The sequence below is a fragment of the Anomaloglossus baeobatrachus genome, chromosome 1 (genome assembly GCF_048569485.1).
Source record: "Anomaloglossus baeobatrachus isolate aAnoBae1 chromosome 1, aAnoBae1.hap1, whole genome shotgun sequence".
In the NCBI taxonomy this organism is placed as follows: Eukaryota; Metazoa; Chordata; class Amphibia; order Anura; family Aromobatidae; genus Anomaloglossus; species Anomaloglossus baeobatrachus.
Window position 1 is genome coordinate 209,289,122 of NC_134353.1, and position 21,299 is coordinate 209,310,420.

Genomic DNA, 21,299 nt, shown 5'->3' on the forward strand with positions numbered 1-21,299 from the left:
GCCTGCGTTATTCCCTGTGGGATTTCACGATTACATGGCAGTCAATGAAGTGAAATCCCGCAGCTTCGTGCGGAAAAGAAGTGACATGCAATTGTTTTTGCTGCGGGAATCCCGCATCAAAACATGCAGCTGTCAAATTCCACATAGTGCGCACAGCATTTTTTTTTTCATAGGATTTGCTGGTGATTCACTGCAGAGATGTTATGAACATTTTCTGTAGCGAAACATGCAGCAAAACCGCAGGAAATCCGCGGCAAAAAACAGTGCGCACAGGGCCTTAGACATTAATGGCTATGTGCTGAGTTGTTTAGAGAACACACCAAATTTACACTGTTACACAATCTGTGCACTGACTACTTTACATTGTATTAAAATGTCATATCTTCAGTATTGTCCTGTGAAAAGATATAATTAAATATTTACAATAGGTGAGAAGTGTACTCACTTTTGTGATTATACGGTGATTTTATATATATGTATGTATATATATATATATGTGTGTATATATATATATATGTATGTATATATATATATGTATATATATATATATATATATGTATATATATATATATATAATGTATATAAACAGATTTTTTTTCAGGTTATATGGTTTTTAGTTGTTATGCAGTTTTTGTATACTTTTTATTGCAATTTCTGGAGCCAAAGCTCCAAAAAATGTGACCCCAGCTTTGTCTCCATAAGCTATTTCAAACCTTCAGAAACTATTACAATTTAATTTTACAGTGGTGCTTCTATCACTTGTACTTCCATGGTTCCTGGATAATCTATTTAAAGGAGCCCTCCATTTAAAATTTATGTTTCACCTTTTGCAGGGCAGGGAAATTCAGTGCAAAAATCATTGATAGGAGCAGCCAACAAAAAAATAACTATCTTTTGGGCTGGCACTTCACTTACGAAATACCGTAACCAGGTACAGCCACTACAAGATTTATCAAGCAGTGCTTGGTATATATTTAGAGTGAACCTCTCATTAGGTTCATGTTGCCCAAAATGCAGACATTAAGATTCTTAGGATGGCAGTGCGATTGCAGCCAGGTATGTTTTTATTCTATAATACTTCAAAATGCAAGCCAGGGACAGCAGGGAGAGACCTGACTAATTTGGTGGGGTTCCTAGCCGCCTGCTCCCTGACACGTTCCAGTTGATTGACCTGTGTATGCCTATGTACACACACTGGAGAGACCTGTCAATCAACTTGAGCAACATTTGGAGAAGCCAGCCTGGTACCACACAGGACTAGTCAGGTCTCTCCTTGTAGTTACTAGTTAGCTTCTCAAATGGTTTTCCCTGAAAAGCTACAGCATTTCAAAGTAAAACATACCTGGCTGTAGCTATAGAGCCACGCTTTGATTCATCCTTCCCGCTGTTCAGGCAGCATGAATCCAATGACAGGCTCACGTTGAGAGAACTCTGCAATTGCTGGTCTCAGCTGTGTAGCTGTGATCAACAGAAAAGAATGAGCGATCAGACTGCTGATCGTTATAGTCCCCTAGGGGGACTAGTAATATTAAAAAAAAAAAAAAATCCCGAAAAATGAGAATGCTACGGGTCACGGAATATGGGGCAAAACATACTCCACTTTTTTTTTGGACAAACGTCTGATTTTTTTTTTTTTTTTTTATCCCTCAAATAAGAGTAAACCTATACATGTTTGTTGTCTACGAACTCGTACCAACCTGAGGAATCACACCAAGATATCAGTTTTACTATATAGTGAACATGATGAATAAAATATCTCAAAAACAATCATACAATCGCACTTTTTTTTTTATAAATATTTCCGCACTTGGAATTTTTTTGCCATTTTCCAGTACACTATGTGGTAAAAGTTATGGTTTCATTTAAAAGTAAAACTTGTCCCGCAAAAAACAAGCCCTCATATGGCAAGATTGACAGAAAAATAAAGTTACGGCTCTCGGAAGCAGGTGAAGAAAAAAAAAAAGGCAAATCGGCCGGGGCTGAAGGGGTTAAAGGTGAACTTCAAGCTCAAGGAACATCAGTGTAAGTTCGCACCATCCGTCATCGTATTAGCCAAAGTGGACTTCCTGAGAGACAATCAAGGAGGACACCATTGTTGGGAAAAAAAACCATAAAAAAGCCAGACAGGAATTTTTTAAACTACATGTTGACAAGCTACAAAGCTTCTGGGAGAATGTCCTACGGACAGATGAGACAAACATGGAACTTTTTGGCAAGGCACATCAGCTCTATGTTCACAGACAGAAAAATTAAGCATATCAAGAAAAGACACTGTCCCTACTGTGAAACATGGAGGAGGCTCTGTTATGTTCTGGGGCTATTTTGCTGCATATGGCTCAGGGTGTCTTGAATCTGTGCTGGGTACAATAAAATCTCATGACTATCAAGGGATTCTAGAGAGAAATATGTTGCCCAGTGTCAGAAAGCTTGGTCTCCGTCACAGGTCATGGGTCTTGCAACAAGATAATGACCAAAAACACACAGCTAAAAACACGCAAGAATGACCAAGAGGAAAACATTTGACTATTCTGAAGTGGCCTTCTATGAGCCCTGACGTAAATCTTATTGAGCATCTTTGGAAACAGCTGAAACATACCGTCTGGAAAAGGCAACCGTCAAACACGAGACAACTGGAGCAGTTTGCTCTTGAGGTGTGGGCCAAAATATTGTCGAGGTGCAGAAGTCGTTTGATTGCAGTGATTGCCTCAAAAGGTTGTGCAACAAAATATTAAGTTAAGGGTACCATCATTTCTGTCCATGCCTATTTCATGAGTTTTATTTTCTTTTTTAAAATTCTGTGGAAGCATGGTTGAAAATCAATATCTGACTTTCATTTTTTCATTTTCATAGATTTTGAATTTATTATTACTTTTGTCAGATACAAGTTATTTCTGTGACCATTGAGGGTTTTTCTTTCATTAAATGAGGGGTACCAACAATTTTGACCACGTGTGTAGGTATTCAACACAACACCACTTTGTTAAGTTAATATATTTCTTAAGATGCTACTGGCATGAATTGCTCACCAGATGTTGGTTACAACCCATCCAATCTATACAAGCAAAAAAAGCAAACCATAAAGTTAGTGATGTGTAATCATGAAAACTGACGCAAGGAAAAAGTGTTGAACACGATTACTGAAATTGAATACTTTGTACAAAAACCTTTGTTAGGGATGACCGCTTCAAAATGCGTTCAAAATGGAGACATGCATTGCTCAGTGTGATTTTGGCCAATTTTTCCACACAAACACTCTTCAAATCCTGAATGTCCCGTGGACTCCTATGTACGCGGAGCTGTACTTTCTTCCTTAAACTCTCTATTGGATTCAGGTTAGATGACTGACTGGGCCATTCTAGCACCTTTATTTTCTTTCTTTGAAACCAGTTGAAACTTTCCTTGGCTGTGCATTTGGGATCATTCTCTTGCTAAAATGTCCACCCTCGTTTCATCCTCATCAACCTAAAAAATCTGCTGCCATCCTGGTAGATGGCAGCAGATTTTTTATCAAGACTGTCGCCGTACATTTGCCCATTCTTACTTTCTTTAATTACATGAACTTTAGCAGCAACATATGCTGAAAAACTGCTTAACCCCATGATATTCCCACCTATAAACTTAACTGTTATGTTTTTGGGGTAACATGCAGTACATTTTTGTCTCTAAACATGATGTATATTATAACATCCAAAGAGTTCAATTTTGTTATCATCTGACTAGACTATATTCTCCCAGTATTTCACAGCCTTGTTTAAATTTTCTTGAGCAGACTTAAATTGCACTTGAACATGCTTTTTGCTCAGCAATGGAGTCTTGTGTGATGAGCGTGCATACAGGTCATGGAGATTGAGCGTGTTACTTATTGTTTTCTTTTAAACAGTTGGACCTGTTGACTCCATGTTTTTCTGTAGCTCTCAACAGATGGTTCTTGGCTTTTGGAGAATTCTTTTGATATTTTTTTTCACTCCTTTGTCTGAAAACTTGCAGGAAGCACCTTATAGTGAAATTGTTTATAGTGAGATTGTTTTTTTTTTTCCACTTCCAGATTATGGCCCCAACAGTACACAATTGAAACATAAGTAGTTTAGAAATTCTTCTGTAATCAATACCTTCAGTATGTTTTTTAACAATAAGGTTGTGGAGGTCTTGAGACAGCTCACTGGTTTTACCCATCATGAGAGGTTTCTTGTGTGGCACTTTCTCAATGAGACACCTTTATATAGGTCGACAGTTGAACCAGCTGATATTACTTTTCATTAAGTGGCAGGATTGCTTTCTAATTACTGATAGATTTCAGTTAATGTCATGACTTTCCATGACTTTTTCCACCTCTATTTCTTGATGTGTTTAATACTTTTTCCTTGTGTCATTTCTTATTATTTCATTCATTAAATTTATGGCCAGCTATGATTTGATTTCATTGCATGTGTGGATTGGATGGGTTATTACCAGCATCTGGTGAGAAATTCATGTCAATCGTACCTTTAGAAATATATTTACTTAGATACTTGGTGACTTGTTCAATACTTATTTCATGCACTGTATATGCAATTGAAAGACCGTTTTTGAAGGAACTTGCGACCCAGCTAAACCCATCTACTGTACAGAGATTTTTGGCCAGAAGTCGTCTTCATGGAAGAATTGTGGTAAAAAAGCCATACCTTCAACATGGAAACAAGGCCAAGCAACTTATCTACGCAAGAAAATAAAAATTAGGTTTCAGAAAAATGGCAGCAGGAGCAGGTGGACCAATAAATCCAAATTTAAAGACAGCTTGTTTTTGTGAATAGCTTTAAAAGTGTACAATTATAAGTATCTGGAGATAGCAGTAAAGCATGGTGGAGGCTCTTTTTCGGTAAGTAGGTTTGGTATTTCATAAGGATTAATGGTATGCTCAATGCTGAGAAATACAGGCAGATACATATCATCAGGGAGGAAATTACCCCAGACTTAAAGCCAATGCCATTAAGAAGTATGGCATGTTCAATAAGAGAGTCCTGGAAGTGAGGATATGGTCTCCCACAGAGCCCTTATTAACACATCAAGTTGCTCTGGGATTACATGGAGAAAGAAGGATTTGCAGAATCCCTATATCCATAGTAGAGGTGTGGTTACTTCTCCAAGATGTTTGGAGCAACCTCGATTCGGAGTTTATTTAAAGGGAAGCAATCACCAGGATTTTCGTATATAAGCTAAAGCCAGTGCTATACTGGCACTATCGGGCTGATTCTATACATACCTGTAGTGGTCAGCTCCGATGTTTAGGTTTTGAAATCCAAAAAAGTAAAGTTTTTAAAATTAGCTGCTTGTGAGTGACAGCAGCAAAGGAGCAGATAATATATTCATAGTTATCTCCTCCTTCTGTTAGAATTAGCATAAGTATTATACAAACTATTCACTTGGTCTTTTGCAGGACTTGTGTGAGGTCATACCCATGTGACCAGCTTTGTTGGCTGATCCCTCACCCCTTCTGGTCACATGGGTATGACCTCACACAGGTTCTGACAACTACAGGTATGTATAGAATCAGTATGATAGCGCCAGTATAGCACTAGCTTTAGCTTAGATACGAAAATCCTGATGATTGGTTCCCTTTAAAAGTTGTGCACTAGTGTACCTAAAAGAATTAATGCTGTTTTGAAGGAATAGGGTGCCCCCACCAAATATCGATTTGATTATGATTCATCATATTCATTCACTTTGCAATTTTATTGATAAAATTCAACTATTAACACTTCTATTTTTAAGCACTTAGTTTGTAGCATCTCTTAATAATTTATAAGAATAATAATCTTTATTTCTATAGCGCCAACATATTACGCAGTACTTCACAATTCAGAGGTTCATCTAAAAAAAAAAAAAAAAAAAAAATTGGTTATAGAATATGGACTAAACAAAGCAAATATAAAGACTAAATAATCTCTTCCACAAATTCATAAAACTTTTGCACAGTGTGTATACATAATGTGTAATTTATGTATAATACGGTATATGTATGTATATACGTTTGCATGTGCGTTTAAATGTACTGTAAAAAAAAAAAAGTGGTGTTTAGTCACTCCGCTAAATCCTGATTCAGAAGTCAGTGGTTTTTGATGTATGCAAAAAAAAAAGTGTTTCTAATGTCATCAGTGTTCGGTCAGTGTGTCCATTTTTACCATCCACAATTTAATTTTTACCTATGAAAAATTAAATACATTGTTGCTCCTATTCAATGCAGTGTTAATCATAGGCATCACACAGATGGTACACTGATGGCATCCGTTTGCTGCCCATGATTTTTCAGGAACCCATTTAATTGTATGAGTGATTTTCATCCATGATGTTGATAATAAAACATGTATGTGGCAAATGGGCGTTCAATGAGGCCTAGGTGCAATATTCCACCATCCTAAATTAAGCCTTTTTCATTCACTGTTTTTGCTCCCTTTTATTACATCTTTTTTTATTTCCTTTTCACAGTTCTTTTTGCCTTCATTACCTCACTATAGAGCTTCTCTTTTTTATATATACACACGTACATTTTGTGTTTATGCCTTGTACTAAACTATTTTCCCCTCCCTTTAGCCCATCAAGGTGCTGTGCAGGACCAGCCGTACCAGCTGCCGGTGGAGATCGATCCTCTCATAGGTCTGTCACTTTCTCCTCTCTCTGCGATTCATTAAGCTCTGTATGGTAGCCCTGAAGTGTAGATTACTGTTGTTTTTCACTTGCCAGTTGCCTGGAATGGAATTCTCCTGATAAACCATTTGCATGCAAATTGGAATGCAATGAGCTGTGGCTATGCTGGTATTTCATCAACTCCCCCTCGTTGGCTTGCCTAATTTGAACAGGCCTAGGACGTGTGTCACAGAAAATTAATATGGATGCCGTAATAATGTGTGATTGAGAATGGCGCATGAAACACTGTCAGGATAATATTGGATCTTTTCATCACTCAGACTTGTTGATGAGCAGGAGCGAGGCCCTGTTATGATGAATAGGCGTTCGGTAATGTGCTGGAGCGGCATTTTTTTTCTCCTAGGGAAATTTTCATAATAACAGTAAGGTTCCTCTCTGTGCAGAGAAATAAAACCTTGGTGCCAGAGCTTTATTGTCAAAATCAATCCTTTTTTCATGGCGCTGCCTTGCATGCTTCACAAATTAATGGAGCTGCGCCTTTTTGTGTATGTGCATGTATGAGTATTTTTTTATATTACATTTTATTCTTTTACCCTTATGTTATCTATTTTTTTTTTTTCCTTTACATTGACAAAGGAGTAAATGTTGCGGATGTGTGAAAATGTTATTATAGAGATGAATAGATATGCGAGCAGTACATTACGGTTTGTATGGGCATGTGAAGTATCGTCTCATCCCTGTCTGTCATTGTCTGCTCTTCCCTTGTGTGAGGAGTCAAGATGATGGGCAATGAGATATGGTTTATCCTTCTCAGAAGTGGAACGCAGTCTTTCTGTGACTTATAGTGTGTGTTCTGACCGATGTGCAGGGGATGGAAATGGATGAGCTTCAGTTCATTATCATAGCATTTGCTAGGCTTCCCTATCAGTGAGTCCCCTGATAATATTATACAAGCAGCAGGAAAGCTCTGTTTGCTAGCTAAGAAAAAAAAATTGCTTTGCCACTTATCGAATGTGAATTCAAAGCGCCTGTTCTGCAAAAGGAAAATGCTGAAGTGAAAAAAGGTAATTGTGTCCATATGTTTTTAATTATCATTATTATTATTCTTTTTTTTAATTATTTTAATTTTATTTATTTTTTTTATTTATTTTACTTTTCTCATATTTTTCCTATATTCATTGGTTTGGCTCACGTATATTTTATATACCCCGTATTTCTCCTTTTGGGGCTCAGGTGCCAGGAAATGCATTAACTGTGCTTTCCCTTCTTGTCGCTATACATCAGTCTCAGGTCATGGGACCAATTGGTAATTGTCCTTTCGTTACATAATTCTATAATCAAGTGTTTTGTTTGATGGTTTCGGTGACTAAATCGGATTATTATTTTCTTAGTATTTGTCCATCATAGTAATGAAAAATGCCTAAAAAGAATATGAGCAGGACTCAACAATAGTAATAGTAAAAAATAATTAAAAACATATGAAAACATACAATACAAAAAATAAGATTATTTGGTTAATGTGTCACAAGCAATATAGTGGCAGCAGCTGTTTATAGGTTCGCACAAATTGAATGACAGAACAGTATGGCAAATTCAGACACCGGGAATTAAAATAAAAACATTGGAAACTAAACCTAAACAGTCTCATTGCACTCGAGATGGGTGCTCAGATATTCAGAGCCCACAAGTAACAGTAGGTAAGAGAATTTACTTGATCAAAAAAGACAGAGAATCATGACAACAGTGCATACACAGTTTTAACTGTACATTCCCACCTAGAGATATATACCCAGCCCATGTTTCACATCAAGCTTCGTCAGGGAGCTTTAAATGTAATTTTATATTTACATTGCAGTGGTATAAGTGGTTAATGACAACAGTGCATACACAGTTGTTAACAGTACATGCTCCCCTAGAGATATATACACAGCTTATGTTTCGCATCAGGCTTAATCAGGGAGCTTTATATGTCATTTATTATTTACATTGCAGTGGTATAAGTGGTTAATGACAACAGTGCATACACAGTTGTTAACAGTACATGCTCCCCTAGAGATATATACACAGCTTATGTTTCGCATCAGGCTTAATCAGGGAGCTTTATATGTCATTTATTATTTACATTGTAGTGGCGTAAGTGGTTAATGACAACAGTGCATACATAGTTGTAAGAGTACATGCTCACATAGAGATCTATACCCAGCCCATGTTTCGCATCAAGCTTCATCAGGGAGCTTTATATATAATTTAATAGCTACAATTGCGGTGGCGTAAGTGGTTACAAATAATCACACTACATAATATGTACATATCGTTTTATCGTTCGGAATAACATACGGGCTTTTATGCTTTTTTCGTGTCTGTTAATAAGTATTCACAATGTAACATTTTTCCCAAATTTCTGTGAATTGAAAGTCTGACAATCACTGGGAGAAGCTGAGTTATCTGACACTGGAGAAAGACACAGATGCGTGAAAGTAGAACAGGGACAAACCAATGTCACGAAGAAGCTCTTTTTATGTAATGTAAGTCAAGATGTAAATCAGTGCAGGCGGTTCTGGAAAATAACAAGCTTGATGGCACCCGCAGAGAAGAGAACATTTACTTACTAAAGAATTTGATGCTGAACAAAGTGGAATGAAGGAGTATTGATGTTGCAGCTACTTTCATTTTCCTGGCGCATAAACATATCAGTTTCTTTTGTATAACTCATGTCTGCAGTGTAGTCTCGCTTTCATCTCTTATAAAGCGTGTTAACCTTGAGACTGGGAGTATCAGTCATGTTAGTATGTTAGTACATATGTATCCCCACTGCTACTTGATAACTCGCATGTGATGAAACGCAGGCTGTCATTTCCAGCTCACAAACTTGAGCGCCTTCTTAATTTTTACATTTTTTCCAGTCTAAATAATACTTTGTTGGAGCAGAAGTTTATAATTTTTTTTTACTAGCCTTTTCAGTATTTTTTAGTGAATCATTACTACTGGTATATAAAAAAGACTGACCTAGGCTATTTTGCTGGAAAGATGTACTAATGTTTGGGGGGGGGGTGTTTCTCCCAATGAAACAAATTCTTAGCAAACTATCATGTTATGAAAAATTAATATAATCAAAAATACAATTGTCCCCAATAACGTTTGAAAAACCGCCCAAAATAAATTAGCATTTTAGAGTATTGAGCTTTTTTTATTCTGATGTTATAATTCCCCTGCAAACTCCTTAAAGAGAATCTGTAACGCTTTTCAGTTTCTTTTAGTTATTAATATGGGCATACAGGTGGCATAGAGGTGAAATTAACCAAACCTGTATGCCTCTTGGATGATAGGTTGCAAAAATCATCATTTATATCTTCTGTGCTCCATTATTTGCATCTTCCGTGCTATGGGGCGTTCACTTCCGGAAGATAAGCCTGCCTCCAGTCTTCATTATACAGGATTCTTCCTCCCCTTCTCTGCAGTGTCCCTGTGACGTCAGGTGTGCTGCTGGAATTCCTGGCCTGCACATTCTGCCTGCCATCTTTCCCCTGCACTGTGAAGCAGCAGTGACTCCCCGGCATCTGCGCACAGCAAATTTGAAGACTGCCCACACAAGAGTGGAACAGTGCATGGGAGAATTTTCAGGCATAATGTGCAGGCGCCAGATTTCAAGCCACACACCTGTGTCAGAGACACAAGGGAAGAGAAGAGGAGGAATCCTGTATAATGAAGACCGGAGGCAGGCTTATCTACCGGGCAGCACACACCCCATAGCCTGTAAGATAGAACATATAAAAGAGAATTTTTGCACAACGACCCATCATCCAGGAGGCACACAGGTATGGCTAATTTCACCTCTACCTTTCCTGTATGCCCATATTAATAATTTAAAAACCTCAAAAGGGTGACCGATTCCCTTTAATTTCTCTTCTTGCAGGTCCCCTTAAGGTGCGTGCCCACGATCCGTTTGCACAGCGTTTTGGACTCAGCATGCTTCAGCAGCGTCTAAAACGTTGTTTTGCACAGTACAAGCACAGTGGATGGGATTTCTAAACATCCTGTGCTTGTTTTTCCCACAGCAAACACTGACCTGTGGGGCGGCTTTTTGAGCCGCAGCATATAACTTGTTTGCTGTAGAGTGAGTCGCAAGTGTCCTCTGCAAGGAGAACAGAAGAGATAGACTGCAACTGCCCGAGCCCATATCGTGGGCATAAGCAGCTGTGTTCTTCTGTAGAGGTTACTCATGGCCCCTCAGGTCAGGACCCACCATGTCCAGGGTACAGCAGGTCCCGATCGTGGGCACGTACCCTAAAAGGTATTTTCACACTTTTTGCAGAATTTTGTTTTATTCATGTATCTTTTGTGCACCAAAATGCTGCACTTTATAGTACCAGCAAAGTGAATACGTTGTGAAAAATCTGTCACATGCTGTGTTCTCTTTTTGTAGGTGCTGGTCAGTTTTTTTTAAATTTGCAGCATGTCAGTTCTGTCAGAGGTTTTCACTCATTAAAATGAATGGAAAAAAAACAAACAAGTAAAACATATTTAAAAATGTGAGAAAAATGCACATATGCAGAGTTTTTCATGCCACCAAACTGGTTTTGGTGCAGAAAACCCCCCTCAAAAAATGCAATGTGTGAACATACCCTTAATGTATTTTACATGCTGTAAAATTCCAGAATGCCTAGAATCCATTAGCCGCCTTATCTTTTGTAGCTTTCCAAATAATTATATGTACAGGTAGTCATAAACAGTTCTTTCTGCTATTACTGATTTTGCTCTATGGCCCCTCCAGCATGACCATACAGTACAAGAGAACTTGATAATTGTTTGTCAATTTTTTATCAATTGATTTTTGTTTCGTTCAGAACAGGCCTCACCATACTCTACCAAAGAATTTAAGTGCACGTGCTCAGCGTCATATCCAGCTTTTTTTCAAAATAGACGTTTGAGTGCTGCCAGCATTGCTGCAGAGTTTAAAGGGGTAAGGGGATCAAAATGTCAGTGGTTAGACCATCCGCCACACACTGCATCAAATTAGTCTGCATGGCTGTTGTCCCAGATGGAAACTTACTCTTATAAAGATGATGCACAAGAAAGCCCACAAACAGTTTGCTCAAGACAAGCAGACTATGGACATGGATTACCGGGAACTATGTCTTGTGGCCTGATGAAACCAAGATAAAACTTATTTAGTTCAGTTGGCGTCAAGCGTATGTGGCGGCAATCGGGTGGGAGTACAAAAATAAGTGTGTCTTGTCAACAGTCAAGCATGACAATGGGAGTGTCACAGTTTGGGGCTGCATGAGTGCTGTCAGCTGTTCATTAAGGGAACCATGAATGCCAACAAGTACTGTGACATACTGAAGCGGAGCATAATCCTCTCTTTGCATTCCAACATGATAACCCCAATCATACCTTCAAGATGACCACTGCCTTGCTAAAAAAAAATAAATAAATGAGGGTAAAGGTGCTAGACTTAAACCCCATTGAGCATTTGTGAGGCATCCTCAAACGGATGGTGGAGGAATGCAAGATCTCTAACATCGACCAGCTCCTTGATGTCATGGAGGAGTGGAAGAGGATTCCAGTGGTTCCTGTGAAACTGTAATGAACTCCATACTCAAAAGAGTTAAGGCAATGCTTCAAAATAATGATGGCCACACAAAATATTGATGGTTCTGATTCAGGGACCGAGGAGGATCAAAAAAATGCGGAAACCCAAAAAGTAACAAGAGTGGCTGGAACCTTAACGGACTGCAGACCTAATCCTGACACACAAGTAGAAGTAGCCATGGGACGAGCCTACGATGACCTAGTCGTCTCGACACAGCCGGAGAAATAAATATTCTTACAGATAGAAATATAAGAAAAGCTAATATGCCTCGGCGCAATCCCCAAAGATGTGGATAGCCCCCCACATGTAAATACTATGGTGATATAGGAAAACACAATACAAAGCTAGAAAACAGATTCAGAAAAGATGAGGCCTAAACTATCTTTATCTTTATAGGAAAGGATAGGAAAGAGCACTGTCTGCAGCTGTAAAAACCCTAAAAAAAATCTCAGCACGCCTGACATGGAAAAACCCTAAGTCCACACGGTCTCTCCCCCTCTATATCAGTACTCTGATGTTACTGGGATCCAAAAACACCAATATAGATAAGGGACTGAATTAAATACCAAGCATGACAAAACACAATACATTACAGAATCATGGAGCTAAATATATAGACACTCCGAGCAGGGAATGATCCAATTCCACCAGGAACTCCACACAGGCAAAATAGAAATCAACCAATAGTATCAAAACAGAAAAAAACAACAAGAAAGTGGAAACAATAAGCAGAGGTTCAAAGACCAACTTATCTTGAGAGGAGTTCTGGTAGAGAGCAGGGCTTGTTTCAGAATGTCCTAAACACACAGGAAATCAATTGCGCACCAGCAAGTAACAGGAGAAAACTACTCCGTTATATAGTCCCAATCTGAAAGGCCTGATTGCTTGTCCTCTACAGGTGTGTGGCTCTCATTCCACAAGTCAACTGCACCGCCAGCACTGACCACAAGAGGGAGCCCCAAACTGAAAAATGTATTCACAACAATTGACACTTTAAGCACAATATGACTATTTTCACTTATGGATGTACTCCCTTTTCTTGCTAGTGGTTTAGATATTAATGGCTGTGTGTTGCATTATTTAAGGGGCATGTTGCTTTATTTAGGGGGCACACCAAATTTACACTTATGCAAGCTATACATTACTTTATATTGTATCAAAGTGTCATATCTTCAGTGTTGTCCCATTAACAGATAAAATATTTACAAAAATGTGAGGGGTGTACTCACTACTGTGATATACTTGGATTTTGTGATTCTAAAGTAAACTTGTAAAAGTGAGCCAAAGGTAAAAGCCATGCACATGAGGCATTGGTCATCCAAAGTCTTATGCATGCATAAAAATACTGCATTGCCAACAGCATATAACTTTGTGTTAAGATGTGTTTTCAACAGTGTAAATGTTTTCTTATATATGATTTAATAAACAATTGATCATTATAGCATTTCATACAGATAGGGAATTTAAATTGTGAGCCCTAATAGGGACAGCATTCCTGATGTATGTGAAGCGCTGCGGAATATGTTAGCGCTATATAAAAATAATGATTTATTTTTTTTATTTTTTTGTTATTAAACGCATGCTGAATGACTCATTATCAGCGGTCACCGTTCATTATGGGCAATTTATCTGCTTACGTAAAAGTTTGAGCACAGGAGGAACAATAGTATTAATGTTTTCTATTCCATCTTTTTTGCACTGTTGAGATCCTACACATACAGAGCTGTGCATATTGCCAAATCTTCCATTGCTATTTTTTTTAAGTAATGGAAACACTCACACTGGTAACATACAATAGTAACTGTATGTTGAAGTCGAGGAACATTACCTCTTTTAGGCCCCCATACACATTAGACTAATATCAACTGTACCTTTTAGAATGATGGGGCACAAAAGAAAGAAAAGTGATCTATAGTCAGCGGACCAGTGGCAATTAGAGGGATTACTCTGTTTGAGTTAAAAATAAATAATTAAATAAAATCCAGGGAAAGTTCCTCTTTAATACCGTAAGATATAGTTAGACATGTAGTGCATACTGGTGTCATGGTTTATGATTTTAGCAGGTCATGAGCCCTTCCACATCATATACACAACTGATCTAATCTCGACAGCTCACCCTACTAAGTCATAATTCTTAAGGTGCCAGTGAGATTCCGTTTTTTTTCTCCATAAGAATGGTGCTGAGTAAGTAATGTGAGTTTGACTCCTGTACAAAGTTATAGCAATGTTTTGACCTCCTTTGTGCCACAACAGTGCAATAGAATCTGCAGCTGCCCGCAACTGGGGAACCATATGTAGAAGACACGAGAACCACATGTAGCACCTGAACTGGGTTTTTTTTGTAGTATGTACAGTTAGGCCCCAAAGTATTTGAATAGTGACAGACGTTTTGGCGTTTTCAAGAAGGTTATATAATTAATATAGGCTTAAAGTGCAGGCTCTCAGATTTAATTTAAAGGGAATTCATGTCGTAATTGGAGTAAGAGTTTAGGAATTACAGCTCTTTAATATGTAGCTGCCTCTTTTTCAAGGGACCAAAAGCAATTGGACAATTACCTCTAAAGGTCTGTAATGCACTTCATGGGCTAGTCTGTCAATAATCCATTATCAATTCAGCAGGTAAAAGGTCTGGAGCTGATTCCAGGTGTTGCATTTGCATCTGGAAGCTGTTGCTATGAATCCACAAACAATTAAAGAAGCTCTCAATGTAAGAAAAACAGACTATCAATTAGGCTTAAAAAAACAAAAAAAGGAATTTTAAGAGTAGCCAAATCAAAAGTTTGGTACATCCTGCAAAAAATAAAGGCACTAGTGAGCTTGGGAACTCAAAGAGGCCTGGACATGCACTGAAGACACCAGTAGTGGATGATCGCCAAATCCTTTCTAAGATGAAGAAAATGTCCCTTAACAACACCAACTCAAGTGAAGGCCATTCTCCAGGAAGTAGGTGTTTCAGTATCTAAGTCTACCACAAAGAGAAGACTTAATGAAATCAAGTACTGTGCTTTCATCACAAGGTGCATGCAATTAATCAGCCTTAAAAATAAAAAGGCCAGATTAGATTTTGACAAAAATCTAAGCCAGCCCAGTTCTGGAAAAGCATTTTTTGGACAGATGAAACGAAGATCAACCTGTACCAGAATGATGGGAAGAATAAAGTACGGAGAAGGCTTGAAACGGCTAATGATACAAAGCATACCACATCCTCTGTAAAACATGGTGGCAGCAGTGTGATGGCATAGAGATGCATGGCTTTCCATTGCTCTGTGTCACTAGTGTTTGATAATGTGACTGTAGACAGAAGCAGCCGGATGAATTCTGAAGTGTACAGGGCTATACTTTTTCCTCAGATTCAACTAAATGCAGCAAGAATGATTGGATGGTGCTTCACAGTACAGATGGACATTGACCAAAACATTCAAAGACAAAGAAGTGGGATGTATTGCAATGGCTGAGTCAATCACCAAATTTCTACCTTATCGAGCATGCATTCACATGCTTAAGACAAAACTTGAGGAAGAAAGACCCACAAACAAGCAACAACTGAAATCGGCTGCAGTAAAGGCCGTCAAAGCATCGCAAAGGAGGAAACCCAGCATTTGGTGATGTCCATGGCTTCCAAATTTGTCAAATCAATAGGATAAGGCACTTCTACCCAAAAATAATTGCTAGGGTGCTCAGGTAGGTTTCCGAACCATATGTAACAAAATATAAACAAGGCACTCCTAGATCCAGTGGAAAAATATTTTTTATTAAATGCTCAGTGTAGTTAGACTTTGCGGCCCACACATGGCCTTCATCAGTAACTGAAACAAATTAACAAAATTACCACAAAGTAAATAAAATATATGTATATATAGTGTCATTTATCCATAGCAGAACAACTGTCTGCTTAGTGATACACAAGATAAAAGTAGAGAAGGCCAGTAAAATTGGGGAACATCACATGAATAGATACATACATGCACAGCGCTGACCTCACCAGCGCCATGCTCGTACCCACCCATAATCTCGCGCCTGCGCATATAGCTCACCGGCGCAAGCGAGGGCTGCTGTTTTCTGCTCTGGCCACGATATGGCAGAGCGAACTGCGCCTGCACAAGCCGACCTAACTGCACAGGCGCGAGATTTGAAAATGCGTCGAGGAGGATGACAGAGGGCGTCATCCCGTCAATCAATGAAGGACGCGATCAGCGGCAGGAGGAGGATAAAGGAACACAAAATGAGCCCGTCCATTTGGCCAACCAAGGTAATTAGCATACTTAAGGGCCAAGTTTAAAAAGTTATTTTTGGGGTCTGGAAGGGGGGGAGTCAGGGCCATGGTGCACCTTAAAAGAATGCAACCCAGGAGCTGCAAAAGGGGATTCTTTTAGTTTAATAGGTACAAATCTGGTGACAGGTTCCCTTTAAAAAAATATTTTATGGTAAAGTCTCCTTCAATTGCATTTCAGCTGTTTACTTTAAATAAAAAAATAATGGTGTGCAGAGGCCAAATCACGAAGATTGAGTCACGCTCTAAATATTCATGGACTTAACTGTAACATAAGTATTTTAAATCAATACAACACACATTTGTGCAAAATGTTTTTGTTTGTGTTTTTTTTTACAATTAAGACCACTGCAGAAATGGTAATTTATTTTTCCAATAGTTTGTGTGTGATTATGGCTATTTACAAATTATAGTTTTTGAAGCCTTTGAGAGAAATAAAACAACCTGGATGGTAAAGCCGTTATAATGCCCTCGCTCAGATTCTCAGAGCTGCAATCCAAATCCCCGCTGGAATAAACTACAATACTGACTTGTTTACCCACAAGAGGAACACATTATTGCCTCGTAAAGAAGCACAACGGTCCTTATTATTCGCAAGGCATCAAAACCACAGCTAATAATGTCAAGCTGAAAAGTTATTCCAGCAGGATTTTTTTTATTTTTCTTATTTTTTACTATTACAGCGCCAACATTTTAAGGGTGTAGCACATAAAATGAAATGGTGTAGTACACTAGGGGAGACTGTACAGTAGCGTTGTTTTTTGTTTTTTCTTTAGTAGGTTTTGTATCTGTAGAGTATTTTTCACTACTCTTTGACATCAGTAAATTATATTCTCTCTTATAAGGTTGCATTGTGCTGTTCCTTTGTCAATTCTCTTCTAAATTAATAAATAAGTTGATAATGAGAACAGTAGCACCTATTTGTCAAAATCCTGCATACTTACACAGCCTGGAACTGCCAGAACTGATTTTACAGAGTTGATGTAGATTTTGCAGGTTCCCTCCATCCCTACTACTAACACCTATTTGTCATTTTATTCATGACGAACCAACTCAGACTTTTTAAATACGTTTCAACATTATTTCATGGAGAATAAAATTATTTGGCAAAATAGGCATCTTAGGAGAGACAACAGGGCCTTTGTAGACAGCATGAGCTGCTGAGCTGAGTGATTGGCTGTAGCAGTATTGACATGATGCCGCCGCTGCTTACAGTCAACAAATACCAGAGCACCAGTAATACACAGGACTGGGCCTCGAGAGGGTCCGTAAAAGAACAGGGATTTTTTTTTTATACAGTACCTCACTGAGACTACGGGCGAATATTGTATGAAACAGGACAACTCCTATGTTTTATAATTGTGTTTTTAAAATTTAATTGAAAAAAGTCATGACCTTGGTTGTTTCTCTGCAATTAGAAAATATTTTTTTTCCATGCACCACATTTACTAGTAGTAAGATGCAGTAGCCCTAATAATAATTCAGACATTATATTTACAATAAAAATTATTATATTAAAATCTTTATATTATATGATATTTTATATTTATGATCTATTGTATCATAAATGATAAAGGTCAGTGTATAATTCTTTGTTCCCCTTGAATGCAAATATATTATTTTTTTCTGCCTGCCTAATTAAAAGGTTTGTCTAGTGAAAGTAAGTAATCCCCTATCTGTAGAATGGGTCATAGCTTCCTGATCAGTGGGTGTCCACCACTGGGACCTGCACCGATCGTGAGATCCAGGACTTTTTATATACATAAAGTGGTGATGCAGGTTCCATTATTTCTCTATGGGGCTATGGGAAGAAACTGAGTGCAGTGCTTAGGAGCTCTATAAGGAAAGAATGGATCAGCGGTTGAGCATGAGCATTGCTGTTCTATTCTATCAGGTAAAAGTGTCCGATTCTGCTGATTGGTGCTGGTTCCAGCTATCAGACTTTAATCAATCAACAAGTTATCATCTATCCAGTGGAGGAAATGTGCTAGAAAAATAACTGATTACACTCTTATCTTCCACTATATGGAGGAAGAATTGATGCCATAGCTATCCCAACACGATCTATATTCATTGGATCTGGCCAAGGATGGCATAATGACTGTGCCACAAAAGCAGATAGTGGGAAATCAAATATCTTTTTTTTTTGGGGGGGGAGGGATCAACAACCTTCTTTCAAAAGTATCTTCTATTGACAGTCAAAGAATCAAAATTAACATGTAAAGTTGGCCTTGAAAGGCTGTTTTCCCTAGATTAAGGCATTAAATCTCTATGTGCATGTCTATACATTTGTATGTCTGGTACGTTCATATTAATTTTTGTTAACCTGTAAAAAACAAACAAACATAAAACATGTCTTTGCGTATTCCAAAGCGTATTTACTATATACCAATTTCTTATATTCCAATTAAAAAACAAATCCAAAGCCGGATGCAACAGCTTATTAGACCTTGCTTGCTTCCGGTGGGAATCCTATGTAGTTTGTGACTAGAAATTGTTTCTCGTTCACCAGGCTCTTCGTCAAGACGTCATTTACAAGTCCCATGTTTCAATCATAAACATTATGATTGCTTAAGAAAAAAAGAACGTACTTAGTCTGCTAAATCTCGGCTTTATTGTATTCTTCCTGTTTTGCTGGTTTTGCACATGGTTTAGTCTTGTTTAGCAATAAATGTCAAGCCGTCCAAAGATTGCTCATGAGAGACATGTCGGGAAACCTCGGCCAAGTAAAAGTAGCTGTTTTTCAGAGAGTGTTTTATTACCAATAGCTTGGTTTGGAAGGCGAATGGAATTTAATGTAGAGGAAGGATTAGACGCGTCTTCTGTTACATTTTCTGACTTTCATTGGAGCCGTTTCTCTCCGCTTCCTGCTATATATTTATTAGTAATGTGCTGCAGCTCCGTTTAGCAATGCCCGGATCATGTAGTTACAAGACAAGCCAAGCAAATAACTCACTCTTTATCAGTGTAATGAGGGCCGATATCTGTTGCTGGGTTTTTATTGCTGAAGAGGCTGAAGTCACCGGATGAACTAGTTGATTCTGTCTGTTAAGCTGGTCAAGTGTTGGAGATTAGTTTTCTTCTCTACTTTGCCAAATCAGACTAAGAAGAAAAGTATATAAAGAAATTTGGTAAGCAGCAATAATAACTGGTGACAATGTGTTTTCTATATTCTTGTAGCCAACAACACTGGAATGCACAGACGGCAAATATCGGACCTGCTAGACCAAAGTATCCAGGTCCATTCCCAGTGCTTTGTGATCACAGCTGACAATCGCTTCATAATCGTGTGTGGCTTTTGGGATAAGAGTTTCCGTGTCTATTCCACTGACACAGGTAAGTTCTGGTTCCGAAATGTTCATATGCTTGAACGTACAGCTATCTGACATTTTATATGCACAATATATAACATATTCTATATATAACATGTTATTCAGACTGCACGTGTGTGTGTGTGTGTGTGTGTGTGTGTGTGTGTGTGTGTGTGTGTGTATATTTTTTATGTGCATGTGTTTATATGTATTTTAATATTTTTTTTATATACACAGAAATTGCCAATAAATGGCTTCTTAATATGAATAATACAGATGCATGAGTGGTTATTTTTTTAGTGTTCATCTGTACATTCCAATTCTAAAGCATAGCCAAGGAATAAAATGACGTTTAAAAAATTCCCAAATAATGAAATTATAAACTTAGCAAAAAAGCAATGGTAACAAATGCACAGACAGGATCCAGCAGTCCCCCTTAACCCCTTCACTTCCTGGTGATTTCCATTTTCAATTTTTCTTCCCCTTCTTCCAAGAGCCTTATCTTTATTTTACTGTCAATATAGCCGTATGAGGACTTGTTTTCTGCGGGACAAGTTGTACTTTTGAATGATGCCATTCATTCTGCCCCATATTGTACTGTGCAGTGAAATTGCAAAAAAAAAGTGCAATTCCACAATTGGTTTTGGTTTGTTTTTATTTACTATGTTCATTATATGGTAAAACTAACATGTCAGTATGATGCCTCAGGTCAGTACGAGTTCATAGATTCCAAACATGAATATTTTTACTTTTATCTAAATGGTGAAAAAAATTCAATAGTTTGTAAAAAAAAAAAAAAAAAAAAAAAAAAAAAAATTGCCATTTTGTCTCCACATTCCAAGACCCCATAGTGTTCTTATTTTTCGGGATCTCAAACTGTGTGATGGTTTATTTTTTGCATCTTGAGCTGGTGTTTTTAATTTTACCAATTTTGCATAGATGCAATTTTTGATCGCCTGTTATTGCATTTTAATGCAATGTTGTTGTGGCCATTAAAATGTAATTGTCGTTTTTTTGGGGTTTTTTTTCTCGCTACTCCGTCTACTGATCAGATTAAGTGACTTTTTATATTTTGATAGATCAGGCATTTCTGAACTCTGCAATACCAAATATGTGTTTTTTTGTTTGATTTTTTTTATTATTCATTTATATTCAATGCAGATGTGCGGGGAAAAATGCCGGCTCGCCAAGCGAGCCTGCATTGCAAGAAAAGATACGGCCAAGGGCATATACATAAAAAGTGCAAAAGTATTAGAATTACACATTGATTAAGTATTGTAATTGGGCACAAGTCACACACAGGTGAATGACGGTGCCCACAACCTATTACACACCCCTATTATTCAATTAGGCTGGGTGTCTTGCCCTCTTAGTGCACTACAGAAGTACAGGCCCCTCTGTGTATTATCCAGCTAGCTAGAATATTCTACTATGGCTTGTTTTCTGATATATTTTCTTTTTTGCTATTTGATAACTAAAAATAAGAAATACATTATTCATTCAG

At 37.9% G+C, this 21,299-nt stretch overlaps 1 protein-coding gene across 2 annotated transcripts in view; it reads left to right on the forward strand.

Moving 5' to 3' along the window:
* LRBA (LPS responsive beige-like anchor protein) overlaps positions 1-21,299 on the forward strand; it is an 805,540-nt gene that overhangs the window by 694,243 nt on the left and 89,998 nt on the right. For both annotated transcript variants that reach the window (XM_075347936.1, XM_075347944.1), the window contains exons 48-49: positions 6,568-6,630; positions 19,665-19,820. In XM_075347936.1, the coding sequence (XP_075204051.1) occupies positions 6,568-6,630; positions 19,665-19,820 (219 nt within the window). The remainder of the gene's footprint in view (positions 1-6,567; positions 6,631-19,664; positions 19,821-21,299) is intronic.